Genomic DNA, 27,555 nt, shown 5'->3' with positions numbered 1-27,555 from the left:
CCTCTTCCCATCTCCTGTGCCCCTGAGCTGGTCTCTCCTCCTGCTCTCTGATTCGCTCTCCAGCCTTTGTCGTTCTGCTCTTTGGTTCGTGTAAACCTTTTTTATTTCCATGAGCAAGTGTTTTCCCCCAACACCCCTGTTTGCTTCTCCTCTGATGGATGCACTCCCCTCACTGGGTGCTCAGCCAGGCCCCCTCTCCTAGGCACTCCCTCTGTGGTTCCCTGTTCCCTGGAGGGCACAGCCACCTCCTCTGCATGTGGCCGAGCCCCTCCGTGCCACCAGGGGCCATCTCTCCCCAGGAATTGCGCCTCCTTTCCTCCTCTCTGCTTCTCACCGTGACTTGCACAATGAATGGCACGTCCCCTCGTCTGGCTTGTAAGGGTTTTCCTCTGACATCCCCCCCTTGGGAGCCCGTGTAGAGCAGAGGGGCTGGGTTTCAGGGGCCCCATGTGGTGCAATCACCCACATGTAACTACTTCCTCCCTATTGCTGCTTTAGAAGAGGAAGCCTTGTGCCTTCAACATCCAAGTCTTGGCTGGCCAGTGTCCTCCCAGACGCGCCACAAAACCAGCCTGGTAAAGAGCGGGCAGAAGCCCCTGCCAGCCCACCGGACGGCCTGCCCCATCTCCAGGACCTCAAGCAGGGTGAGTGCACAGGGCTTATGCGTCCAGGCCGGTCTTTCTAAGGCTGGTCTTCCTGTGGCTCTTCCCTGGAGAGTGGCCATAGCCTTTCCCAAGGGAAGCAGCTCCAGGTGGTCCCGCCCTGGGGGGGACCCTGGCAGCCTTGCTCCTTGTTGCTGCCCTGGGATCATCCACCCCAGGCCTCCTGTCACTGAGATCCAGGGAGGGGGTGCTGTGCCCACCGCAGGCAGAGCTATGCGGACGATGGGAACGTCTGTGACTGAAGAGGACGGGACCCAGCATGGGGAGAGGGCCGGCACACACCCCGGTCCTCGGCATCTGGGTCTAGGGTCTTCCCACAGCCACAGATACTTGCTGAGCCCCAAAATGAGGGCCGGGAGGCTGGCAGAGCCAGAAGGAGGTGGGGGGCAGGGAAGACCCCCTCCCCCCCGGCTGGTGGGTGCAGCCCTGGGCAAGGCTGGGCTGTGTGGGAGGGGAGTGGGGCCTCACCAGCTGTGCCTTCCTCTTCCTGCCTGAGTCAGTCCCCCTCCTCTCCTCGCGCCTCCACGCTGCCCGGGCTGGTCTGTGCCCAGCAGAGTCTGTGTGTGCCTGAGTGTGAGTGTGTATGTTTGGTGTGTGTGTGTATGAGGGGGAGTGTGAATTTGTGGTGTGTGTATGAGTGAGGGTAGGTACATGTGTAGGAGTGTGTTAGTGTGAGGGGTGTGAGTGTGTGTGTCTAAATGTGGATGTATGAGGGTATGGGGGGATGTGGGAGTGTGTATTATGAGTGTATATGTGTGTGTAAATATGTGTGAGGTGTGTTTGTGTACGTGGCACATTTTCTTGGTGATGGGTCTGTCACTTCTCTTGGATTCTCGAAGTTTCACAAGCTCGGGCCTGAGGATGTGAAAGTGCTGGGTGACAGTGAGCTTTAGGGAGACAGGCATTAGGTGTGTGATGCGTAAACCAGTCTCCTGGAGGCCTTTCCCAAGGTCTCCTGGCAGTGCGGGTATTGGAGCCTGGGGTCCACTGAGACCCTCCGCACAATGCTAGCCTCCTCAGTCCCCCCTCCCCATCCCCCTGGCATCCAATCCCTATTCTCTTTCTCTGACCGTGAACGTGTGTGTGTGTGTATGTGCGCGCGCGCGCGCGCGCGTTGAGACCCCTACTGCTGTCCCCAGCTCACCTCCCTGCACCTGAGCTCTCCTCCTTTGAGGGTCCCTGGGCCCACAGGGTGGAGGAGGAGGGGCCGCCATGATGGGGAGGGTCTTTGCATGCAATGAGGAAGCCAGATCCTGAGGAGCTTCAGGAAGGGATGAGTGTCCCAGCCGCTCTGTAACACAGGGGCCCCCACCCCACCCAGTGTCCGCCCTTCGGGATCCAGGACAGTGTCCCCAGAGCTGAGGGAGTCCCTTTACCGCAGGGTCCTGGCATGGCGATGGCCGAGCCACACCGCTGTACCGCGTCCTGAGCAGAGCCAAGGCCTTCCTCTGTGGATGGCTGATCCCAGGTGACCTGGGACGAGTGACCAAGGGCTAGGCCGGCCAGGCCACGTGGGGTTTCTGTGAGGTTAAGTTCCAGGTCTGGGACATGTCAGTGGGATGTCACTGCAGCTCAGGCAGGTGCAGTGAGCGAGTTGAAGAGCAATTGGCCGAGGTGCCTGTGCACAAGCGTGGGCAGAGGGCACTCAGGGCCGCCTCAGTGCTTTGCCCGAAGGAGAAAATCGAGGCACTTCCCAAGGGGCCAGCTGGGCAGCCAGACACCTCTCCGCTGGCCTGGGTCTCTCCGCTGAATCTGGGTGGGCTTCCCTGCCCTCTAACTGTCAGCTTGCCCCTGCACCGTAGGCCTGGGACAAGGGGCAGTTACGACCTGGAGATGTTGTGTGGGGAGAAGAGGCAGCCCAGTGCCCGGCCGGAGTTCTGCAGAAGAGGCAGCCGCTGTCCAGGGGATGGGATGAGCCCGTTCGCACCCAGGGAGAGTGAGACATGAGCAGGCCGCTTGGCCTCCGATCTGTGAAATGGGAGGACTGGGCTGGGCCGGCCTGTAGTTTAAACTCCAACTGACTCTATGATCAAACGTCGCTTCTGAGCAGGTGTGGGGGACACGTGGACAAGAGGTACCTGTGTCCTAAGGGGTCCGGCAGGTTCAGCTCAGGCCCAGGCCGAGCTCCACAGCGGACAGGGTTGCGAACAGGTACTTGCCCATGGATGGGGCAGCACCAAGCCCGTGGTAATGTCATGTGACGCGGGCCCCGCCAGCTCTGTGGAACACGTCTGAAGGGCTCGCCTTTCTGCTCACCTGTCACTTTTTGAGTGTCCCACAGTCCCACCTGAGGCAGTGTCCTGGGCAGCTGGCTCCATTTTGCAGATAAGGACACTGCCTGCAAGGCGCTGATAACACTTGTGTTCACCCAGAGGATGGGGAGCCTGGCCATGCCGAGAACCCTCACTTCAGGGGCCTCTCTGCCCATCGCTGGGCAATCTTTTGGTGATGTCTGGGTGACACCCACCAGGCAGACCCGGTCAGGGGCTCACTGTCTGTTTTCCTTTGCACAAACTGGACCGAAAATGAAAACGTTGAATCTGTCGTCATCTCACCCCGGACCCTGCATGTGACCGTGGGGCTGGGACCCTGTTCAAGAGCATCTGCCTAAACGCTCTCAACACACCAAAGGGAAGCAAGCATCTGGGCGGGGGCGGGGCCCTGGGTCTCAGTGGGCCCTGTGATCTGGAGACCCCACTCGCTTGTACAACACAGGCCGCCTGTCAGTCACCTGCACTGGCTGCGCGGGCTGGGCCTCCTCCCTACACGTGGGCTTCCCACAAAGCTGGGCTTGCAGGATTCTGCATTCAGCTATGGCAGCTGGACCAGCTGGACCAGAAAGAGCCCCCCAGCACCTTTTCTCAGGACAGGGAGGGCTGTGGGTGGAGCAGGAGTCCTTGACAGGGTTGGTGGTTTCCATTCGCTTCTATTATTGGCTGGTGGACGTCTTGGTGACATGGTGCAGGGAGGAGAGGCCTGGCAGACACAGCCAGGTCCTGGAGCCGCCCGGTCTGTGACCTGTTTTGGCCCTGGGCTCCCTCCTCTGAAAGCTGAAGGTGTCTAGGCCACTGACCCTCCCAGCAGCCAGGTAGCAAGGCCCAGGGGAGTTAGGGAGCAGGCAGACCCCAGCTTCCCAGTTCTGAGAAGGCTGTCATGTGGGGTCACCTCAGCTCTGGGGGAGCTGTGATGCCACAGCCCACAGCTCTGATTAGGGGGGAAGGGAAAGGGGCTCAGAAGTGCCCTCATGGGCTCTGGAACCTGCGGAGCAGGAAACCAAGGCGCAGCTGGCTTACCTCAGCTCCGAGGCTGTTAAAAACGCCTCTAGCAGGTTTTTCTAAAACTGGACACATGTCTTGGGATCTGTAGCAGTCAGGGTTCTCTAGAGGAACAGCACCCATAGGACGAACGTGTGTGTGTGTGTGTGTGTGTGTGTGTGTGTGTGTGTGTGCAGAGAGAGATTTATTTTCAGGAATGGGCTCAATGCAGTGGAGAGATCTAGCAAGTCAAAATCCTACAGGGCAGGCCAGAAACCTAAGGAACAGTTGATGGTGCAACTCAAGTTGGAAAGCCTTCTGCAGGCAAAATTCCCTCTTGCTCCAGAGACCTCGAGGTCTTCGGTTCTCTTTAACGAGGGAGGAAACTGAGGCTGAGAGGGCTAAGAGGGCCTGTCCACAGTCTCTCAGCTGCTGAGTGTAAGTTTGAGAGTGTCAACCCTGGGGTCAGGCTGACGTGGCTTTGTAGCTTGGGGAAAGGGACTGGCCCTCTTGAAGCTACTGTGTGGAATGGGGAGCAGGCACAGTTTACACCCTGGTAGATGCAGCCCAGGGTGCACTGCTCCCAGGTGATCTTCTCTCCGGAAGCTTCCAGTGCAGTGCAGTCATACTACGGTGGCCGAGTGTAGCCAGCAGGGTGGCGCTGTGGGCAATGCCCAGTCTTGTTCCTGTGAGATCCACAGTCCTGAGTGGCTATCTGGGCAAGAACCACTGCCCACTGGCAGAAGCTCCCCCTGCAGACTGGCCGTGTCTGCTGTGACCCCCATCCCTGCATGCCAGGCCTCCCACAGCCACCGCCCTGCACCCAGGAGGTGTCAGAGAGCAAGTCACAGCCTCTTTCCCTTTGGCAGGAGATGTGGGGTTGGGGCGTGATTCGGGCCTTTGGGATGCTCAGATCCAGCCAGTCTGAGATGCAGTGGCCTCTGTGCCCATGTAGTCTGACGCCATTGCACTGGAAGCTTTCGAAGAGAGGGTCGACCACCTGGGAGCATTGCACCCTGGGCTTCAGCGAGAAGTAGTCTTGTTATCGGTGGAAGTGGAGTTCTTGGGGTGCTGCGAGGAAAAGAGTTTCCTGAGGCCCCCACGAGAGTATGGGGTTTTGCGGCAAGCTTTATTGATGACGTAAAATTAAGGGGGTTCCCCTCCAAGGTCCCATCTCTGTTTGTCGCACTATGGAAATTTTCTCTTCAGCAGGGCCAGAATTAAGGCCACAGCCCAGAGTTCCTGTTCCATATGAAAACACAGTCCAATCCAGCATCCGGCTGGCTCAGCTTGGGTTCCCAGCTGCAATCTGTTTCATGTGGGGTCCCCACGGCCAGGGGCCTTGGAGTTACGGCCACATGGCTATGAAAAAGAAACAGGCAAGCACACTGGTGAGTGTGGATCAGGGAGCAAGAGAGAGCAAGCAAGAGAGAGGGAACTCTTTGGGGATGTTAACTTTCCAAGATTTCATGCACTTCTGATGGGGCTCACCCCCTAGCCACTCCATTGTTCCCCAGGCTAGACTGGCAGGCAAGTACTCCCCCTGCTCCACCTTGACTTCTACTGTGCAGGTGCCCATCTCCCCTTTCCCCCCTAAAATCCAGTGCCGGATTGGGGAAGGCAGGGGCGTTAACCTCTTGGAGGAACAGTGCTGTGTGAGGCTGTCGCTTCCTGGTGACGCTGCCCAGGTGACCATGCCCTCAGAGTCTCACTTCCCTTTACTTTCTTTCCTTCATTGATGCTACCTAGCTAATTAGGAGGATAACAGTCTGAAGGGTTTTCTGGTGGCTGAGGAGCTAAGGCAGGGTCTAAGGCCAGCCTCAGTGACATCGAGACCTCACCAAGCCAGCGCTCCTGTCTGGGAGGAGCCGTGGGGGCAGCAGGCTACTCTGGTGCCTCTGCGAGCATTGGGCCACCTGGGAGAACCCCATTGGGCCACCTGGGAGAACAGAACCCCATTGGGCCACCTGAGCAGAGGCCCCAGGGGCCCGGGTTCTGACCCAGTGCCTCTGGGGCTGGGGCACTCGCAGAGTCAGCCCACGGGAGCAGCATTTCAGACAGTATGGATGCAGCTGTGCTTTGGCTTTTGGAGTGCAGAGGTTCTCGAGTGTGACGGAAATTCGGTGGGAGTGTGGGGATGGGATGTTTTGAGGTCTCAGCAGAGGTCAGAATTCCAGAATCTGGGAGGCCGTGTTGGAGAAGAGACCAGCAAGCATTTGTTCAGAGAATGAATGAGTGAGCGAGTGAATGAATGAACCATGTACGAGCCTGTGTTCTAGCAGGGAGGCCCTGACGTCAGCGTCTCAGTTCTTCCCACCACCAGGGAGTAACCGTCCTCAGAAGTGTTGGCAGTAGGAACAGAAACTTCAGGACAATCTCCTCCGCCACCATAGTTTGGATTTTCTTAGATGAATGAATATTTTTTAAACCGTTATAAACGTTGACCGTAGAAAATTTGGAAAATATGAGCAGACATAATGAAGAAAATGGAAAATACTTATAATTGCGCCCCCCAGAGACAGAAACCTGGACAGTTCCTGCGAACTTAACTTTTGCTGGTTTCCCACAGTCAGTTCTTACCATGAAAACCGAGTCATTCACACGTTCTAATTGCTGCACAGGTTCCGCTGGGTGAGTGTCAAAAATGTTAAACACATTTGCCATTTGATAGCGAGACAAGAAATCTCATTACCTGACCACTAAGCAGGGTGACTTTCAACCAGTTACTGACCAGCTGCATTTCCTTGAGGAACTATGAGGTATTGGCACTTTTGTCATTAATTTCTAAGATCTCCTTGGAGAGGAAGATTACCACTCATTTTGTTGTTGTTAATTCTTACCCGAGGATATTATTTCTATTGCTTTTTAGAGAGTGGAAAAGAGGGAAGGAGAAAGGGAGGGGGAGAGAGAGAGAGAGAGAGAGAGAGAGAGAGAGAGAGAAATATCGATGTGAGAGAGACACATTGACCAGTTGCCACTCACCTGTACCCCGACTGGTGAGTACATGCCTTGACCGGGAATCAAACATGAGACCCTTAGGTGCACAGGCTGACACTCTAACCACTGAGCAACACCAGACAGGACACCATTTACTTTTTTTTATCCTCATCCGAGGATATGTGTTTGTTTATTTATTTATTTATTTATTTATTTATTTATTTGAGAGAGAGAGAGTGAGAGAGAGAGAGAAATGAGAAAGAAACATTGATCAGTTACCTTCCTCATGTATCCTAATCAGGGGTCGAACCCACAACCTAGGTATGTGCCTTGACCAGGAATGAAACCCACAACCTTTTGGTGTACGGGATGACCAACCAATGGAGCCACCAGGTCAGGGCACCATTCACCTTTTGCATTAGATAGTAATTAAATATTTTCATCCATTCAAATTTTTAATGTACCAATTTGTTGTTTTAGAGCAGTGATGGGCAACCTTTTGAGCTTGGTGTGTCAAACTTCGCCAAAAAACTGAGCATAACTCGGGTAGTGTGTCACTTAGAGGAAAAAACTAACTCCAAGACTGTAGTCGCAAATGTTTCATCCCCAGGAGCAGCAAATGTTTCATCCTCAGCATGCGGCCGCGTGTCATCAGAAATAGCTACGCGTGTCAGTGCTGACACGCGTGTCATAGGTTCGCCATCACTGTTTTAGAGTCATCTATCTTCTTGACCTTTTTTCCCTTAAGTTTTAAGCTTAGGCTTCCTTACTGTAAGATACACATTCATTTATTTCTTCTATCACTTTATTTCCTGAAACAGAATTAACATGCCTGTGTTGAGAGGGGCCCTGAGCGGGCGTGTTCTTGACAGTCGCCTGGCTCTGGGTGTGTGGTGCTCGCTGAGCAGCCTGCCTAGGGGCCGGTGTGGTGCTGCTCAGCGCCTGCGGAGGCTCCCTCTTAACCCTGCGGGGCCACACACCTTAACCAGGATCACCCAGATTCCATTCTCAAAGCTTCTTCGTGCGTTTATCGCCCAGCAAACCACACTCTCCATTGGCCTGCCTCTCCCTTTCAAAGTTCCTCGGCTGTTGCCATACATGTTCCCCTCCAGGTGACCCCTTTTGTTGCTTTTCCCCAGGAAGTGGGTTCCAATGTGACTATCAATTTTTGCCTTTGTGTTTGTTTTCTGATTCACCCATTTCCATCCTTATCTGTGTGCTTCCTGCCTCCGTTCCATAGCTCTGTTGCTCTTTCTCTCACTTCTGGATCCTCTGGCCCTGGAAGTGAACTTTCCTTCCTTCATGTTTACAATTAAGGCGTCAAGGGCATCGGCTTCACGTCCCCAAGGGGCACAGAGGGCATCGCCGCCCTGCACAGAGGATGTTTGCGTCACCTCCTTGTCTACAGTATCTGTAAATATGTTTGATTTCCTCCTTAAGACAGCGATTTTCAGCCAGTGCACTGCAGCACCTTGCAAGAAAAACCTTGCAATACCTGACTATTTAGTCAGGGGCTCTGACCTCATTCCCTTAGATTGTCAAATTCAAATGACAACAGCCAACACAACAATAACCACCTGGTGTGAATGAGTCAAAATATACCTTTTTTTTCTGTCGGATCAGCAAATATATATATGTATTGGTGAGCCACAGAATGTCAGTAATTAGTTTATGTGCACCATGAGATAAAAAAATAAATAAAAGGTGAGAAATTGCTGACTTAAGAGATAGTCAGCAGCATTTTTTTTATTTTAAAAATATATTTTATTGATTTTTTACAGAGAGGAAGGGAGAGGGATAGAGAGTTCGAAACATCGATGAGAGAGAAACATCGATCAGCTGCCTCCTGCACACCCCCTACTGGGGATGTGCCCGCAACCAAGGTACATGCCCTGGACCGGAATCGAACCTGGGACCCTTCATTCCGCAGGCCGACGCTCTATCCACTGAGCCAAACCGGTTTTGGCGGTCAGCAGCATTTTAAAATTTCTAATTAATGTGTGTTAGGGAGGGGGGTCTTGTTTTATTCCATTAGGTTAGAAACTGTGTTCCTTCAAATTCCTGCTCTTGTACATCACCAATGGTGAAATTAATAGCTGTGACAATGTCCTTGCGACTTGGACGATGTCTCCGTGGGGCTGGAGTTTAGGAGGACTGCAGGCTGCGTCCGCCTCCATCCTGTTCCCTTTTTGTTCCTGGATCAGTCTGGACCTCTGCGATCCAGGGTGGTGTGTCCCTGTCCCTGCTGGAGGAGAGCCCTGTCCACGCTCTCTTATGTTTATACTAGAGGCCTGGTGCACGAAATCTGTACACTGGGGTGGGAGGTCCCTCAGCCCGGCCTGCGCCCTCTCACAGTCTGGGATCCCTCGGGGGATGTCTGACTGCCTGCTTAGGCCCACTCCCCATGGTCAGACATCCTTAGCGCTGCTGCGGAGGCAGGAGAGGCTCCCACCACCGCCGCTGCGCTCGCCAGCTGTGATCCCGTCTCAGGGCTTCTGGCTGAGTGGCACTCCCCCTGGTGGTCAGTGAGCACCATAGCAACCGGTCGTTCCACTGTTTGGTTAATTTGCATATTAGCCTTTTATTATATAGGATAAAGCAGATAAAACAGATCCCATGCTGACACGCTGTCTTTGATTTTAAAAGGCGGAGGCCTCTTTAAAATCCATTGCGACATTAGCTTTTTTTCTCCATAAAACAGCCCTGACTCATTCACCTGGGCAAAGAGGGACCCCCGCCTTCTCTTCCTTCTCACTCTCCTCCCTAGAGCGTCATCTCTGCTCATGGCTCCCTGTCACTTGGTTTGTGGTCTCTTGTCAGCCAGCACTCAGGAGAGCTTATTCTCTGACCCCAACAGTCCAGGGCCAGCTCCCATGGCAAGTGCTGACGGTCAGTGTGGCTGTGGCAGCTCGAGTGGCCGCATCTGAGGGTTCGTGCTTTGGCAAAGCCTTCATCTTTGACGGGAAGTCTGAACCGACACCAGCTCCTCATCCTGACTCAAACCCGGTGCTTCCCCCTGCTACTTGCCCAGAGTTGTGTTTCTCTTGTAATGTTCCCTTTTTCTTCTGTCATTTACCAAATATGGATATTTTTTCATGTGAGTGTGTGATTTGGAAGGAGCATGTGTTCCTTCTGATGCTCCTTCTGCATCTCAGAACCTGACTGGTGCTTTGTTTGTGGTGAGGGGGGACCCCCTGTAGCTATGTTCATGGGGTGTGGAGGGGAGGGCTCTGGGCCCTGACTCTGGGGAAGCTGGCTGGTACACCTCCTACAGTTTCCCAGGATTGTGCCATCTCTCCCATGGTGGGCAGGGTCTAGGTCCTCACGGGCCGGTGGGGCCTGGGGTTTCTCAAAACGCCTAACTTAGGGTTTTGCACCTTGAGTCTTGGTGAGGGGTGCTTCCTGGACCTAGGGAGATTGCGGCCTGGCTGGTGGGAGGACATTCAGGCCTCTGGCAGAAGAAGGGTGGCAAGGGGCTGCCCGTCAGAGGACCACCTCTGGCATGAGCTGTGCAGGCCTAGGCTCAGGTGGCCTGGCTGGAACCTGCACCCTCTCTCCTTGGCTCAGCGGGGCCTCCCACTCGCCTGCTCATTCTCCCGCCAGCTGTCCTTGCGCGTCCAGGGCCCTTGGGTGCCAGGTGCCGAGGCCGCTCTACACATGATCACTATCCAAGCCTGTCCTCTCCAGTCACACAGAGGAAACTGAGGCAGAGTGAGCTGCTGAGGCAGGCCTGCCACCCAGGCTCGGGCACTGCGCCGTGCTGAGGCAGCCTCAGAACAACGCCCGGAGGAGGGCTTGGTCTCTGCGTGTCCACAGCCCGGATTCAGGCAAGGCCTTGGCCTCTGAGGTCTGGTTCTGGCTGCCATGCACAGCCCGTGTGGGCCTGCGCCCTGAGGTCCCGTGAGGAGAGTCCTGCCTGGCCCAGCTTGCCCACCGCTGAGAGGAGGGCTGACTCCCGGACTCCGCAATCCGCCTCCTTCCCTCCGTCTGCCCTCTGAGCTCCCAGAGCCACCATGTGCCGGATGTCCTGCCCCCACTCGCCTGTGGGTTGGGGTGGGGCATCCGCAGTGGCCGTCCCTGTGCTGCAGGGAATTAGAAGTAACACTGGGGAGAAGGCAGCCCCCCCTAGCCACCCCTGCCTGGCTTCCTGTGGTCAAGGTCAGGACCTTGTGGCCTGTGGGCCCTGCCCTAACCAAGGTGCACGCCCCTCTCTGTGGGAGGAAGTGCACTGAGCATAATCGTGCCCAGGTCCTGCTGCTGCTCGGGCCTCAGTTTCCCTGTGTAAGGACCCAGGGAGTATACAAGCTGGTTGTGGTGAATATTTGGGGGTTTGGGTCTGTGGCCACAGGAGGGAGGGCAGAGCTGCACTTGCAGGTCCTGCCCCAGACCTGGGGGGATCCGTTCACCTCACCAGACCACAGCATGGATGGGACACTTGGGGAGGGGACTCACGGTCCTCTGCCTGGAGCTGCCTCAGCCTCAGAAGTGGGGTGCTATCTTGGGGTCGACTGGACCTTGCACCCTGGGGCAGTGCACATCAGCTGAGGGTTCAGTGGGCACAATCAGGCACCAGTCCAGCCGCCAAACTTGGGGTGCCCAGATGGAGAGCCTGAGCCCCATGGCCCATGATTGGGAGTTTACGAATGGGGGACCCCGAGTGAACCGAAACCGCTTCTCGGGCTGGCCGCTGCTGGGGCCCAGGAAGCCAGAGCAGTTGAAAGGAGTTCTGCTTTCAACCCGTTCTGGAAGAATCAAGGGTTCTGCTTTGACATTTCTGGGTCCTGAGTATAATCATGGTGGGGAGCCTCCAAAATGACAGGAACTTGGGGCAGGGTGGGAGAGGAGTGGGGAGGGCAGGATCCACCCACAGGGTGCATCCCGAGACCCACGGCAGGGACCACACGCTCCCAGAGCCCTACAGGCCACGGCAGGAGCCACGCGGGCCCCACAACAGGCAGGGGGGCTCTGGGTTGGGCCTCTGCCAGCCTGGGTAGACCCACACCGACTGGGGGCTCTGAAGCCTCCCTGGAGGCCCACCACCACGGCAGGGTGCTGGCGGCAGGGCGCCCCAGGAACCTCAGAGGCCTGCCCCGCCCCGGGGAGAGCATCTGGCATTTGCACTACCTTCAGGGTGGGCTGTGTTGATGTTTGCTTCTGATAAAGAATGGCTCCTTCCTGCCTGCCACCCCGGCTTCTCAGCACCTTCTCCGCTTCCTTGGTGTCAGATAAAAGGTCACAGTCAGCTGCAGGGTTCTCAGACCTGGAGGCCACCCAGCCAGGAAGCCCAGCCTCCCCTCCCTGGTGTTCTGAAGGGTCAGTGTTGCTTTGTGCCCAGCCTGGGTCTGCAGCCCCCGCGACGTCCCCTGTCTGGGCCCTGCCTGGTGGGCGGTGGGTGAGAAGGCCCTGCCTCTGCCTCCGAGAACCAGGACAGAACTAGAACGCTAGGCCTCCGACCCCGCAGCCACATCGCCTCTGGGAGCATCAGCAGTGACCACTGCATGAGCCACTTTCCTCGATGCCCTGTCCGCGCCTTCCCCCTGGCACTGGGTTTGTAACGACAGCAGGTGTACATCAAGGAAAGCAAAATAACGGCCAGCTACCGCTAGTGCCTTGGACAGGCAGGTGGCGGCTCTGCACAGCCCGCCCTCGCTCCTCAGCGCAGGAGCGCCTTCTCCGCTGCTGCCGCCTGCCCGAGGCTGGGCCTCCCGAGCCTCTGCTCCGAGCTCGGTGCTCAGGGAGCACTCAGGGAGAACAAAGGGCCCACGGCCCTGACCCAGGGTGTGTGGCATCAAGTGTGTGTGTGGCAGGTATGCATTTATTTGTGATGTGTGTGGTGTGTGCACACATGTATGCATGTGTGTGGTGTGTGGCTCCGATGTGTGTTCTCTGCGTGAACATGCATATGATTGTGTGATGGGTGTGAGGGTTTGTACGTGCTTGTGTGCACCTGTGTGCACTTGTGTGGTGTGGCTGTGTGGCTGTGGGTGTGCAAGTGCAAGTGGACCCATGTGTGCTACTGGCATGAGGCCCGCCCCTCTGCTCATCCTTGGAGGCCCGGCAGGTCAGGGGTATGACAGCTGCCTTGCAGGGCAGTCACGAAGACTGGCCTGTGCTGGCCTCATCCAGATGCCAAAGGCCTCCAGCCGCAGGGACAGGGCCTCCTGGCTCTGCATCTCCAGGCTCGTGTGGGAGGGCTCCGTGGGCGGTCAGCCCCAGACTCTGGGGTGTGAGGACCTGTCACTGAGACCTGTCCCTCCACAGGAAATGCTGCGTCAGCACTCCCTGCTGCTCACCCTGTGGGCTCTGCTCTCCCTCGGGTCTGGTGAGTTCTGTGGGACATTCCTAGTCAGGAATGATGGGTCCTGCCCGCCAACCCTCCAGGAGGCCCCTCCCTGGACCCTGGCAGACACACGCCCCTGGTTGGTCCCATCCTTCCTGGTCCTTCTGTTATCCCTCCTTCTCCTTCCACACCCTGCTGGCGGGCCTGGTCATTAGTCCACCCCGTCATGATAGCAGCCCCTTGTGCCAACCGGCCTTCGCACGGGGTCAGCAGCCCTGCTCACAGAGCCGGTCTCATCTCGCCCCCAGTCCTCTCCCAGGAGTGCACCAAATACAAGGTCAACACCTGCCGGGACTGCATCGAGTCGGGGCCCGGCTGCGCCTGGTGCCAGAAGCTGGTAAGAGCTTCCTTCCTGGCCAGTCCTCCCACCTCCCGGGCTGGACCCCTTTTCTCTGCCTCTGAAACTGCGGGCACCCAGGACCACCCCCAGGCCCTTACCTCGTGGGTCAGGAGCAGAGCGGGTCTCAGGGTTGCTGACTCACAGAGAGACAGACAGACAGGCCCGACCCCTGTCCTAGGGCAGCGTGGAGGCTGACCAGAGAGTGAGGCTGTGCTAGGTCAGGACAGGCCCCGTGTGGGCTGCTGCTGGAGGCCGTGTGACTGCCCCACACTCTGCTGTGGTCTGGGAGCCTCACGGAGAAGCTATCGGAGACGGCGTCTCCCTGGGGACTGTCCCGCTCCCCACCTCATCCCCGTATCATAGGGATGCTTCTCTTGCGTGCCAGAGCAGATGAGGAGGGTCAGCCTCTTCCAGTGACCCTGCAGGTCAGCCTCACACAACTCCCACCGCGTGGGCCCCCCCATATTTCTCCTCCTTCTTCGTGACTCCCCTCCCAGAACTTCTCCAGGCCAGGGGAGCCCGACTCGGTTCGCTGTGACACGAGGGCACAGCTGCTATCTAAGGGCTGTGCAGCCGATGACATCATGAACCCCAGAAGCCTCGCTGAGACCAAGGAGAACCAGCAGGGGGGCCAGAAGCAGCTGTTCCCACAGAAAGTGACGCTCCACCTGAGACCGGGTAGGCTCGGTTCTGACTGGGGTTCTGTGGCTGGGGACAAGGGTGTCTTTCAGCCCTGTGTTCCGTGTTCTTTGTAAAAAGGAGAAAAAAATCACCTGGAAAACAGCCTTCTATTCCCCTCTCAGAAGGCCAGGTACTCCTGGCAGAGTAAAGGTTCTGATAAGTCCCGCAGCCAGCAACCCGAGTAACCATTTAAACCAGCTTTGCCCAAACCGACTTGCCCCTCCCTCTCTCCCATCTCCACCGCAGGTCAGGAGGCTGTGTTCAATGTGACCTTCCGGCGCGCCAAGGGCTACCCCATCGACTTGTACTACCTGATGGACCTGTCCTACTCCATGCTTGATGACCTCATCAATGTCAAGAAGCTGGGGGGTGACCTCCTCCGGGCCCTCAACGAAATCACCGAGTCTGGCCGCATTGGTGAGGTCAACCCCCTGAGTCCTGCCTGGCATCTCAGCTGGCCCTGCTGCCCACACACCTCCTCCCACTCATTCCTGAGGGACAGGGTGCTGGGGGCTTCATACAGTGTCCCTATGTGCACCCTCACCAAGGCCATACCAGGGGCCGGCTCTCCTGACACTGCCCCTCCCTCCCTCCCTCACCTCTCCCTCCGTCTCCTTTTGTTTGTTCTTCAGTATGTTTGAAAGACAATAGTCCTACAGTGCTGGTTATTAAAAAATTAAAGATCACAAATGTATATAGACTGCAGAGCAATCACAGCGTTAATGAAATAACCACACGCACACGCACAGCCCTGACCTCCGGGCCAAGGGGCCTCCGCTCTTGACAAGCAGGGACTCATTTACAAAGCGCATGTGTGTGAGGGAAATGGAACATCCCACCCTCATCTCTGCCTCCGTCCGGGCGGTTGTCTCCATCTGTGGGGACACACACACACACACACACACATACACACACACACACACACACTCACATACATACCTAATTACACATGTGCACACACTTGGACACACACACCCCATGGGCGATCTTACCTTCTCCCCCGCTCTGTACCAACTAGGGAAACCGAGGCTCTTCCACCTTCATGCCCCCACCTTTCACCACTCCCCCCCCCCCCCCGCAGGCTTGTGGCCCTGCCCTCCCACCACCTGGTGCCACCTCTGCTGCCCACACTTACCCTTGCTGTCCCTCAGGCTTCGGGTCCTTTGTGGACAAGACAGTGCTCCCCTTTGTGAACACGCACCCCGAGAAGCTCCGGAACCCGTGCCCCAACAAGGAGAAGGAGTGCCAGCCCCCGTTTGCCTTCAAGCACGTGCTGAAGCTCACGGACAACTCCAACCAGTTCCAGACAGAGGTCGGGAAGCAGCTCATCTCTGGGAACCTGGACGCCCCTGAGGGCGGGCTGGACGCCATGATGCAGGTCGCAGCCTGCCTGGTAAGGCCCTGTCCCTGCCCCGTCCCTGGATCTCCCCGATGGGGACCTCAGTCCCGCAGCCACAGGTGCCACCTTCACCTTGAACACCCTTAGGGCACCCTCCAGTCACCCAGAAATGTCACTATTAGTTTGTGGTGTGGGGAACATCTTCTCAAGACTAAATATAAGCAAAGGATCTTGTAAGACCACCGAGCAGTCAGATCCTGGCGGTTCCTGGAGCAGAATCACCCCCAACCTCATTGCCCCTCGGGAAATAAGGGGCGTCCTCTGAGGTTCTACCATGTCATGTGGCCTGTCCCTCCCCCAGTGGCCTCCCCTACCCATGGCTGCCTGCTCGCCTGCAGAGTCCTGCCTCGTCAGCCCACTCACTGGATTTATGATGTAATACATACAATACCACCGGCCCCGTGTTTTTAACCACTCAGTCCCGACCCTTTGCAAACTGGCTTCCAATCCTCCAGCTTCTCTGCGGATTGTCCCTGCGTCGCAGGCACACACTTCGTTTGCGTGTGATGTCACAGTGATGACACGCGTGTTACGCATGTGCCTGACTCATCTCCCGTTTCGGGGTCCCTTGAGTTCTTGGCTCTTGGTGTCTGCAGTGTTTTTACGTTGTGATACACATTTCTACGAGTATTTCCTTTCCTTCTTTGGGAATAGTTCCTTCGGGTTTAGGCTCAGGTCTGCGCCGATGGGGCCTCCGAGGACTACGTGTTTTCATATAAACAGGCTTTGCAGCTCCCCTCCGTGTCCCACACATTCGCTGGGCATTTGGGAACTTGTCATTGTGAAGACGTGCTTCCAGCCCCAGGCACTGGAGCCTGGACCCGAGTCAAGAAGCTGGTCCCGGCCTGGGTCCTGTCTCTGGGTCGTCCCGCCTGGAAACCCCCCGGGGGTGGGGGAGGGGAGAGGGGCACAGCACTTTGTCAACTCTCCTCTGTGAGGGCCCCACGGAGGAAACCGAGGCAGGTAACCCCGCCTTCTCCTTCTCAGGAGGAAATTGGCTGGCGCAATGTCACGCGGCTGCTGGTGTTCGCCACGGACGATGGCTTCCACTTTGCAGGCGATGGGAAGCTGGGAGCCATCCTGACCCCCAACGATGGCCACTGCCACCTGGAGGACAGCATGTACAAAAGAAGCAACGAGTTTGTGAGTGCCCCCCTCCCCGGGGTCCTCGCTGGGAGGGGACATAGCACAAGGGACTGCAGAGGAAACCCTGGGCCGAAAGGGGAAGTCCAGGGGTGGCTGTAGTTCTGTCCAGGGAGACCGGAGACCAAGGTCACTCCAGGCCAGCTGAGGGAGCACATCTGGAGGGTCAGAGGGGTGGGGAAGTGGGGTGCAGCCGGGGGCCTGAGCCACCACCTTTCACCTGGCCTGCTGTGAACGAGGCTCTGCACCCTGAAATCGTAAACTCTGGGTGCTGCGAAGCAATCAGGCGATCTCCACCCAGAGCCTATAGACTGCAGGGGAGGGTGCTGGTGGGTAGAGTTCAGGGGTCCACAACTTGGACAGGAAAGAGATACCACCTGAGGTTCTGGTGAAGCTCTGCCTGAAACTGACTGCCCCTCATTTATGAAAATAAGGTGCCCCGTGCTGGGGGTGGCTGTGAGGTTTGGCCCCTGATAGAAGCCAGAGGAATTCCCAGCACCGCACAAGCACAGAGATTCCAAAATTATGTTCCCTCTCGTCAGGGAGTGGTGACTGGCCGTGAGGTTTCTTCTTTAGGGCCCTGATCCAAAGCACGCCACACGTTTAACATTTTCTCGTCAATGGATGGTTGTCGGTGCCAGTTGCATGCCAACGGGAATCACCACATGCAAACAGCTCAATTATGATAAAGCATGACTGTGCGGTTGCCCGGGGGTGGGGGGGGCCCTTAGCCCTGGGGTTGCAGCTTGGCCCCCCTCGGGCTAGACGGCGGCGCTGCTCTGCTCCAGTCCGCAGTGGTCCAGCCTGCTGAGTGGCTCCGCTCTGCTCAGGTGTTAACAACTTGACACAGGGAAACACAGTCTTTGGTGGAAAGGAAAAATGCCTCCCCAACCAGGCTAGAGGGGAGCTGACTTATAGAGAGAGAAGTCCCTGCCCCTGATCATTGATTGGTTCCTTCTCGGGCAAATGAGCATTCCAAATCCTCACTGTTTGATTGGTCCAACAAGCACTATCCCGACTGGTCAGAATGGAGCCTCTCTGATTGGTCAGGGAAGATGCTGATGAGGATCTAACTGTGTAGCGCCAATTGGACCTGGAAAGTCTCAATCCAACTAGCTGAAATACAATTCCAGGAGCTTCTTTATAAGAACTGCCTCCGATGGCAGTGCAAGCAGGTGGGAGCCTGGAGGAGGGCGTCAGTGGGGGAAAAAGAGGATCATCTGTAATATTTTCAACAATAAAGATGAATTAAAAAAAAAAAAAAAGAGGCAGGCAGTTTAGTGCAGGCTTCTCCCTGAAGGGTGTCATGCACGAGAGGCCCCTGTTCAGTAATGGCCCTTCTTGCAAGTGATCGTTCTGCTCAGTGTCAACACTCTTAACTGTGTTTTAATGTAACTGGTCTCCCTCTTCATCCTACCACTGTATGCATTTGTCAGTATCATTCGGAAGGACAGCACGTGGAAGGGCTCAGCCTCGGGCCCCGCACAGTCACCTCTGCTGCGTGGAATGGGTGGTTGGCCCGGGCAGCTTGCCTGGCCTTGGGCTCTCTGACTGGGCGTCTCCTCTTCAGGACTACCCGTCGGTGGGCCAGCTGGCACATAAACTGGCTGAAAACAACATCCAGCCCATCTTTGCTGTAACCAAGAAAATGGTGAAAACCTATGAAGTAAGTGGCCTTGAGGTCTTGAGCCACAGGGCAGGACACAGCCATTTCAGCGTTACCGCAGGCTGAGTTCTGCTTCCGGTGCCGGGCGTCTGGGGCAGGCGGCCACGCGGGGCCACGGGTTTAGGAGCATGGACACGGGTGTAGGGAGTCCGAGGCCTCTTTCTGCCACGTGATATTTCTGTGTGGATGAAAGAGGACGGTTTCCCTTGGAATTTAGCCTATTTGTGGCGAACATCTTGGCATTGGTTCTGACATTTTCATTTTGCTTCAACATAGCAAGTGTTGTGGACTAGTGCCGCTTTCTCAAACCACAGCAGAGACCCACAGCTGGGGCGGGAGGGGGAGGGAGTGGGTGGTGGAGGCTGGAGGGGGTTGGTGGCCAGGCTGTAACAGCCCTGGTGAGCTCCATGGAGGTGACTGCACTCCACTCTGGGGAGTCACAGCAGGCCTTTGAGGCAGGAAATTGACCCAACCATCAATTCTGTAAGAGAAAGTGTTGGAGTAATCATCCATGAGTGATGGTGAGACCCTTGAACCAGGCTAAGGTAGTATGGGGGAGGAAGTGGCCAAAGGTTCCCGCGAGGCTGGCCTCAGGTCTGTCTGCATTATAGGCCACATCTGACCCTGGCCTGCTAGAGTAGATGTTCACATTGTCTCTAACACGATCATTATTAAAATTGAATTACATCAACTCATTGAAATGCTCCAACTTATCCCTCCCCCCCTGCTTTGGCATATCTCCTATAACCTACACCCTGATTGTTTGCGCCGTTCATATCTGCGTGGTGGGAACACTGTCTAACCGTGCCAAGCCACATCTCTCCACAGCTCTATGTTCAGTGATATCAGTAGTGTGAAATCCACCCAGGTGGAGTATTTACACCAAGGAAATTGGCAAACGCTACAACTCAGGGTTTTTCCCCCTGAGAACCCGATGTTAACAATTTACCAGCACACCACTGACCATGCACTGTCTTAAAGACTATAAGAAATGGGGTGGAGGGGGTGATAGTTTGAATCATCTTACAGGCAAGAAGGAACCCTCTGGGTGTTACCAACCAGTAGATGCTGAGGTTTCCATGGCCCCAGAGTTTCACCTGTGACCCAGCTGGTCTTCTTGCCTTGTAGAAACTCACCGAGATTATCCCCAAATCGGCGGTTGGGGAGCTGTCAGAAGACTCCAGCAACGTGGTCCAGCTCATTAAGGACGCCTACAATGTGAGTCCCTGGGTGCTTTGCTGGGGGCCACGCCCTGCAGGTCAATAAAAGGGTGGCCTGGAAAGGAGTGCATTGTATGCAACACCCTTGGGTCTTGTGAACAAACGGACCCTGGGCTTCCCACAGAGCAGCTGTGTCCTATCGTGTTGATGGCGTGGTATGTGCCACATCTGACCCTCACCAGTGCCTTCTCTGAAACATGGACCCCAGGTTCATGGCCAAAGGTCCTGATGGCTTCACCGAGCCAAGCTCACTGGGAGCACCCGATAAACACTGAAGCCATTGACTGTAGTTACAGCCCCACTGAAGAGGTTCTGATGGCTCCTTGTATGCTCTTGGAGCCCTGTACCCCCCAAACGGGCCCTCCTGAACCCCAGCCGCTGCCTGTGGATGTTCCCATCTTTTCTGAAATGATGCTCATTCACCATCTTTCTACCCCCAGCCCCCCGGCACTCTTTCTTTTTCTCTATTTCTCTCTGGTCTCTCCCTCTTTTTTTTTTTTTTTTGTCTCTCTGACTGTCTTTCTATCTCATTCTCTCTGTCTCTGTCTCCCATGCACCTAAATAGTTTTCCACTCCTACCTGAGCCAGGCACTGGGGATTCAGTGGTGAGTGGGAAGACCAAGCCCCCGTTCTCATGGGGTTGTGATCAGTCTCCATGTTGGTCCTCTCCCTGGCCTCTCTTGAGAGCAGGGCCGTGGTGTTGGTAACCCTAACACTTGCTGCACGGACACAGGACCAAGCACCTACCCAGCTCTCAGTGTGCCTGTGGGCGAAGGGAGAGGGACGCGAAATGGGAAGGTGTGCAAAAGCCATCGCCTGGAAAGGCCTGGGGGTAGCAGAATGATCCTTCTTAATCAGCAGCCACTCTTTGCCCACAGAAACTCTCCTCCAGAGTCTTTCTGGATCATAACACCCTTCCCGACACCCTGAAAGTCACCTATGACTCCTTCTGCAGCAATGGAGTTTCGCAAGTGAACCAGCCTAAAGGGGACTGTGATGGTGTCCAGATCAACGTTCCGGTGAGATTCCATCCCAACATTCCCCCAGTGACAGCTAGAAGGAAGTGCACCCAGGTCAAAGGGAAGGGCTTAGGAACAAGTCAGGGGCAGGAGCCCCAGGTCCACCAGAGGTTCAGTTCCCTTCCTTTAAAATCCCCTCAGAGGGGAAATGGTGTAAGTTTATATCTTATCTGTTAAGGGGGAGCGGGTGGTGCACTTAGCACCGTCCTTGGCAGGAGCATCCTAGTTATCAGCACTGAAGACTTACCTAGTGTAGCCGTAATGACCGCGAGGTCTGCAGCGCCCCCTGGGAGCAGACGCTGGAACAGCGTGTCCCCTCAGAGCTAAGGGCATTCCTTTCACATACTACGCTTCTGGGTTGGTTTTCCTGATTTATGGCTGTTTGTTTGCTGAAAACATTAAAGCATGAGCCAAGCAGATGAATAGAAATAAGCACTGACTTATTTCCCTAGTATTTTAAATTTATTATGACCATAACAATTAAATTTTTCTTTCACTGGCTGTGAACTAATATTTAGCGAAATAGTTGCTTATATTACATTTTACAACATAACATTTAGGATTTCTTCAAACATGTTACTTACTAAATGTTACATGTGAATTTTTGCCAAAAATATCTCCTTCTTTCCCTACGTGATTCACACGGGAATTTATTCAATCCTGTGGTTGGCTGCTTGCTTCTTATACACACATTTTTCCTGACATTTCTGCTTGTTGTTATTGTACCGTTTGGAAATCCATTAAAATTGATTTGGGGGTGCCTTTGCTCTCTTTTAAAAATATATTTTTATTGATTTCAGAGAGGAATGGAGAGGGAGAGAAAGATAGAAACACCAATGATGAGAGAGAGTCATTGATTGGCTGCCTCCTGCATGCATCGATCAAGCCCACAGCTGGGGCATGTGCCCGACCGTGAATCGAATCATGACCTTTGGGTTCATGGTTGATAATCAACCACTGAACCACGGCTGGGCAGGGCGTGCCTTGCTCGCCACAAGCCGGGGCTTCCTGAAGCTCAGTGCTGGTGACCACGTCAAGTGTGCGTGTGGCCGGTGGGGACTGTGCTCCGTCCCAACTCTGTCCTCTCAGGCATGATCTTGACCCTTTATTCAAGGTCAGAACACAATTCTGCGCTCAGAACTTAGGACCTCCGGTGGGATTCAGGCACCTTAGCAGGCTGGACTTAGGGACAATGTATGTGTTCTTTACAAAGTCACTTTAAAATCCTTTAGAACACTTGTGCCATAGAAAGTATTCTAAGAACCATCCTCCAGCCCAAGTCCCAGCCAGAAACGGTGGGTCGGTGGGTCGGTGGGTCAGGGAGCCCCATTCGCCTGCTACCGCCATGTTCCAGTATCTCACCATTTTCTCATCTCCAGTCCCAAGTTCCAGAGAAACCCCGAGCGTTCTGTGTCTCCCCCTTCCCCGACCTCCATCGACTCCCTCTCGGGACCCCGAGGCCTGCATCCTTCATGCCTGGACGCAGGGTCCTGACCTCTCCTGAGCCCTGTTGTTCCCCACACAGGTCACCTTCCAGGTGAAGGTCACGGCCACAGAGTGTGTCCAGGAGCAGTCTTTTGTCATTCGGGCGCTGGGCTTCACGGACACGGTGACCGTGAGCATACTTCCCCAGTGCGAGTGCCAGTGCAGGGACCGGAACCAGGACCGCAGCATCTGTGGTGGCAAGGGCTCCGTGGAGTGTGGCATCTGCAAGTGAGCCCCCCCCCCAATCCCTTCACCTCCCCCCTCCCACCTTCTGGGGCAGGAGCCACACACAGCAGCAGAGGCCCTGGGGGAGGAGCCCTGAGCGTGTCCCTCCCGTTCCAGGTGCGATGCTGGCTACATGGGGAAGAACTGTGAGTGCCAGACTCAGGGCCGGAGCAGCCAGGATCTGGAAGGAAGCTGCCGGAAAGACAACAGCTCCATCATCTGCTCGGGGCTGGGGGACTGCATCTGTGGGCAGTGCGTGTGCCACACGAGCGACGTGCCCAACAAGAAGATCTTCGGGCAGTTCTGCGAGTGTGACAACGTCAACTGCGAGCGCTACAATGGCAAAATCTGCGGGGGCGCCGGTGAGTGCTCAGTGGTGGTGCTGGGGACCGAGGGACAGACAGACCCCCAGGCGCAGGTCCTGGGTTTGGGCCCTGGGGCGTGGAAGGCCAGGTGGGCGGGGCTGGCGCCGGGCGGGGGGTGACGCTGCGGTGGCCCCCCCCCCCCCCCCCCCGCTGTCTCCCAGATCGTGGGGAATGCCGCTGCGGCAAGTGCCTCTGCAGAGCGGACTTCGAGGGCTCGGCCTGCCAGTGCCACAAGTCCACAGAAGGCTGCCGGGACGCAAAGGGGTCCGTCTGCAGTGGCCGCGGCCAGTGCCTCTGCAACGTGTGCCAGTGCGACAAGGACTACCAGCTGCCCTTCTGCGAGGAGTGCCTGGGCTGCGATTCGCCCTGCAGCAAGAACGTGTGAGTGCTCCCTCCAGCTCCCAGCAGAAACCCACCGCCCGGCTGAGGCCCCAGGGGGCCTTCCGCACCTGCGGCTGTCCTTCCGCTCCGGGTCGCTGCCCATCTTGGGCCCCATCTGTCAGGCTCCCAGGTCCCAGGGGCTCTGCCCACCTCCCTCCCCAGAGCACCACCTCATCCCCCGGCCACACAGGCACCAGTGTCAGCCCCACAGCACCCAGGCCCAGCCCCACTGCCACCCGGGTGCCCAGACTCTGGCACTTTCTCATGCGTCACACCCTGGCACATGCTCTCACACCATCTCCCTCCCGGTTGCACGCGTGCTCACGCAGTGGCTCTTCCACAGCTCCTGTGCCGAGTGCCTGAAATTCGACAAGGGCCCCCTCATGAAGAACTGCAGTGTGGCATGTCAGGGCCTGGAACTGCAGAGCGTGCCCCATGAGCCGGGTTGGTCCAAGAACCCCAGGCTGACCCGGAAGTGCAAGGAGCGGGACTCAGAGGGCTGCTGGCTGACCTACACCCTGTGGCAGCTGGAGGGGAGAGGCAAATATCACATCCACGTGGACGACATTCGAGGTGAGGCCCTGCCAGGTGGGACATGGGGGCCGGAACTCTGGCAGCTGCGCAGGGCCCTCTCCTTGTGGGAAGGCAGACTGGCGAGGTCAGGAGGGGGTCCCGGACTGTGGTCCGCCTGCCCCAGACCCTCTCCCCGTCTCTGACCTCACCTCCTGGTGCATGACGGGCAGTGGATGGACTGTGCCCTTGGCTCAAGGGGACAGGACACCGCTGGAGGGAATTCATGACCCAAGCTGGTGGTCACCCACGGACACTGACCCAGTCCTGGAGCCCTGTCCAGGGACAGCTATGTGGCCTGTGGTGGATAATTTGCATGCTCAGAGCTCAGGCCTGGAGTGGGGGTCTAGGGGCCCTGAGCGACCAGGGGCCGCATTTCCCAAGCGCTGCTCGCTGTCCACTTACTCAGCTCGGGGTCAGTACCAGGCCCCCAAATGGTGAAGGACGTGGAAACACCAATCCTGTCATCACGGGTTTCATGTGCAATGGGTTTGGACCCCCTCAACCAACACCTCAGAACACTAGCACCACGATGCGGGGGGCAGGGGGGCCTCCGGCTGGGGACCCAAGGTGCAAAGGCCATGTCAGAGGTTAACAGGTCTCTCCGAGGAGGACACATTGCAGCTCAGAGCAGAGGATGAGAGCATCCAGACATGGGGGACAGAGGCTGTGCCGACAGAGGCCTGTCATTCGAGGGCCCTGTGAGTCCTGGGAGGCCTTCGGGTCTCTTTTCAAACATAGTAGGGATCCCTTAGCAGAATGTCAGGAGAGTGAGGGACACATCTGAACTGTGTTTTCAAAAACCAGATGCAGACCCGTTGGGGAAGAGGGGCGGGGCGAGTGAACATAGGACTTCGAGGGGCCAGGTGGACACAGACCTGGATGGACTGCTTGAGGTCCAGTTGCTAAATTTGAAGATGGATGGGATGGGTTGGGCTGGGTCCTGGAGTATTGAGAACAGAGGAGGGACCTGCCCATAGATGGAACATGGGGACCTAACCAGGAGAAATGAGGGGCAGGGGCAGGATCCACAGGCCATGACAGGTGGTGGGTTAGGTTAATTTCCAGGAGGTACATGGAGTAACAATGACAGAGCATATGTGGGATGCTGGGACTTACGGTAAGCAGAGTCCCATGGGATGGTTTAAGGGCTTTAGACAAGCAGCATGGGGAGCCCACAAACTCTCAGCACCCCCACCCTGTTCCCTCTCAAAGAGACTGAGGGGGCACAGAGCTGGGATGCCCGGCCGCTCATATGACTGCACATGGACCAGCAGTGCACCGTGGCCCTTGCTGGACTGAGACCTGCTCTCAGCTCCCTTCCCGACCATGAGCCCTCGTGTGGCCTAGAGAGCACAGCCTGCTCACAACCCATGTCCCATCCATGCTCTGCCCTGGTTGGCTGGTAACCTGGGCCCTCTTTCTTTGTAAACAAGAGTCCTCACAGTTGCATTTGGAACTGCATGGCCTGGCCTTGTCCCCAGCCTTGCCCTGACCCAGAGTGGGTCAGATTGTTCGCTCAACTACCGGTGGCTGCAAGCTCTGTCCACCTGAGCGCTGTGCGGTGACCTGGGGTGGGGCACGCACGAGGCCTGTAGCTGGGGAGGACCTGACACTCGGTGTGCATGTGCTTCCTCCTCACCTTAGAGTGTCCACAAGGTCCCAATGTAGGCGCCATCGTGGGTGGCACCCTGGCAGGAGTCGTGCTGATCGGCGTCCTCCTGCTGGTCATCTGGAAAGCTCTGACCCACCTGACTGACCTCAGGGAGTACAAGCGCTTTGAGAAGGAGAAGCTCAAGTCTCAGTGGAACAACGTGAGTGGCCATCCCCGGGAGCCCGAGGCAGCTGGTCCCGCGTGGAGGGTCTCACCCTCCGGCCCCTATGTAACTCCCACATGTGGCTACTGCCTGTCCCCCATCCTCAGAGCTGCTGAGTGCAAACCCTGCAGGAAGGTCACCCCGATCTAAGCTCTTCCCTTCCCTGCGCTCACAAGTCTCATTTGCTTTTCTCACCAGGATAACCCCCTTTTCAAGAGTGCCACCACGACAGTCATGAACCCCAAGTTTGCTGAGAGTTAGGGGCACTGGTGAAGATAAGGTCGTCTGAGCCGACCAGATGGAATCACCCCCAGACCACGTCTCCTCCATCAGGCCGACCGTGACCCTGCTCCATGGACGTGGCTTGCAACGCCTGACAATTTCATCTATTAACTAGAAATCCACTATTATTTTCTGCCCTCAAAATGACAGATACGCCCTGGCCGGTTTTCCTTAGTTGTTAGAGCGTTGGCCCATGCACCCAAGAGTCATGGGTTCGGTTTCCGATCACGGGCACATACCTTGCTTGCAGGTTGCCCAGCCCCAGTAGGGGCCCATGCAAGAGGCAACCAATTGATGTCCCTCTCATATATCAATATTTCCCTCTCTCTCTTTCTCTCTCTGTCCCCCTCCTCCCCCCCCCCTTCCACTCTCCCTGGAAATCATTGGAAAAAATATTCTCAGGTGAGGATTAAGAAAAAAAAAAGGACAGATATGACAGGGTGATTATATGGACTCCTCAGGAGACACAGTTCCCCCCTCTGACTGGTACGACCTTCTGATAGAGACTTGGAAAAGGGATTGCTGGAGTCTTATGAGGTTCGATCCATGTTTTCCCGTGTAAAAATGAGGATGTCGTCTGATGAAAGGGGGTAAAAACATATTTATAGTTGCACTTACCAGGGTATAAAATCACACCCATTGATCCCACTGTTCCCCAATCATGTGTATAGAAAACATGAATAAACTTTCCTAGAGCCTCTCCATGGGAGCTTGCTCTGCAGGCTATGTCCTCCCTCCCCCACCCCACTCTCAACATGTTTAAAGGGTTCATGTCAACTTCAATCCCTGGCCCAGGGCTCAGCATTCTTGTCTCCTTCCTCACCTGTTGGCCATGCGTGCCAGGCCTCTCTTGGTCTCAGTCCCTGCCCCACATGTAAGCAGATTTCAGAAGACATGGGGCAGCCCCACCAAACAGGGTCCCTGTAGAGACTGAACAGGGGGGAGCAAGCCCAGAAATAAGCATCCCTTACCTCCTCTCCAGGTCTTACCTGCTCTTGGGGGAAAAGGGTATGGGAAGCAAGTGAGTTTAAAGTGAGTGGTTTTTCCCTAACCATCGCCTAGGGGTACCTGGAAGTCATGGCTGACCAGTGCCATTTGGCCAAGTGAACCAGCCAAGCCTTGTGTACTTACCGTCATGGCCTTATCCCAGAGTGAGAACCAGACACGGGGCCACCTGCCAGTTGGCACCGTGTCAGCAGCGTCAGGGTGTAGCCAGTGAGAGCCCGTCAGGGTGGGGAATCCAGGGGTCCCGGGAAAGGGCCAGGGACTCCAGGACTTTAACACCCTCTGCACCCACCTTAGCGTTTCGTGTCTCTCATCTCCATGCTGCACAGACAGGAGAGATGATGGATGTGGACACAGGGTTGTGAATTGTGAGTCCACATCCTCATACATAAACATACTTTCAGATAATGTTAGTCCTTACTTTCTTCTCTGGAAACATGTAGTTCTTTATTACAATCCCAGCATAACTCTTGATTTTAAAACATCCATTTGTTCATAAAGCACTAATGGAGCATGGCTACGTGCCTGTCACCGTGAAGGAAACATGGACAAACATGGACACATTCCTGCCCTCATGGAGGTGCACGTAACACACAGCCAGTACAAAGTTACAAATGACATGTGCTGGGAAGGAAAGCACGTGACAGACTTAGAGCATGATCGAAGGAAACAGAGGATCCAAGACGGCAGCAGAGTAAGTGGAAGTTACACTCACCTCCTCCCAGGACCAAACTGGAATTACACCTAAAGTATAGAACACTCAA

General features: G+C 55.9%; 1 protein-coding gene across 1 annotated transcript; it reads left to right on the top strand.

The window, feature by feature from the left end:
• The first annotated feature begins 517 nt into the window (after positions 1-517).
• ITGB2 (integrin subunit beta 2) lies at positions 518-26,474 on the top strand. Its single transcript, XM_079766977.1, has 16 exons — positions 518-644; positions 13,115-13,175; positions 13,442-13,530; positions 14,031-14,211; positions 14,461-14,631; positions 15,366-15,607; positions 16,601-16,756; positions 18,327-18,422; positions 19,551-19,640; positions 20,521-20,661; positions 22,187-22,374; positions 22,489-22,733; positions 22,898-23,117; positions 23,461-23,690; positions 25,335-25,501; positions 25,703-26,474. The coding sequence occupies exons 2-16, from the start codon at positions 13,118-13,120 to the stop codon at positions 25,763-25,765; spliced, it is 2,337 nt and encodes a 778-aa protein (XP_079623103.1). The 5' UTR covers positions 518-644; positions 13,115-13,117; the 3' UTR covers positions 25,766-26,474.
• The last annotated feature ends 1,081 nt before the right edge of the window (positions 26,475-27,555 follow it).

This window comes from Cnephaeus nilssonii (assembly GCF_951640355.1).
Source record: "Cnephaeus nilssonii genome assembly, chromosome: 3".
Classification (NCBI taxonomy): domain Eukaryota; kingdom Metazoa; phylum Chordata; class Mammalia; order Chiroptera; family Vespertilionidae; genus Cnephaeus; species Cnephaeus nilssonii.
Note: the sequence above shows the minus strand (reverse complement) of the source record. Positions and strands in the feature narration are given on the sequence as shown.

What these genes read in the sequence shown, in the direction of transcription:
- ITGB2 (XM_079766977.1), top strand. Translation starts at nt 13,118, where the DNA reads ATGCTGCGTCAGCACTCCCTGCTGCTCACCCTGTGGGCTCTGCTCTCC. An exon ending in TGCAGGTCGCAGCCTGCCTG is followed by an intron (nt 15,608 to 16,600) that starts GTAAGGCCCTGT and finishes TCTCCTTCTCAG; the next exon opens with GAGGAAATTGGCTGGCGCAA. An exon ending in TCGCCCTGCAGCAAGAACGT is followed by an intron (nt 23,118 to 23,460) that starts GTGAGTGCTCCC and finishes GCTCTTCCACAG; the next exon opens with CTCCTGTGCCGAGTGCCTGA.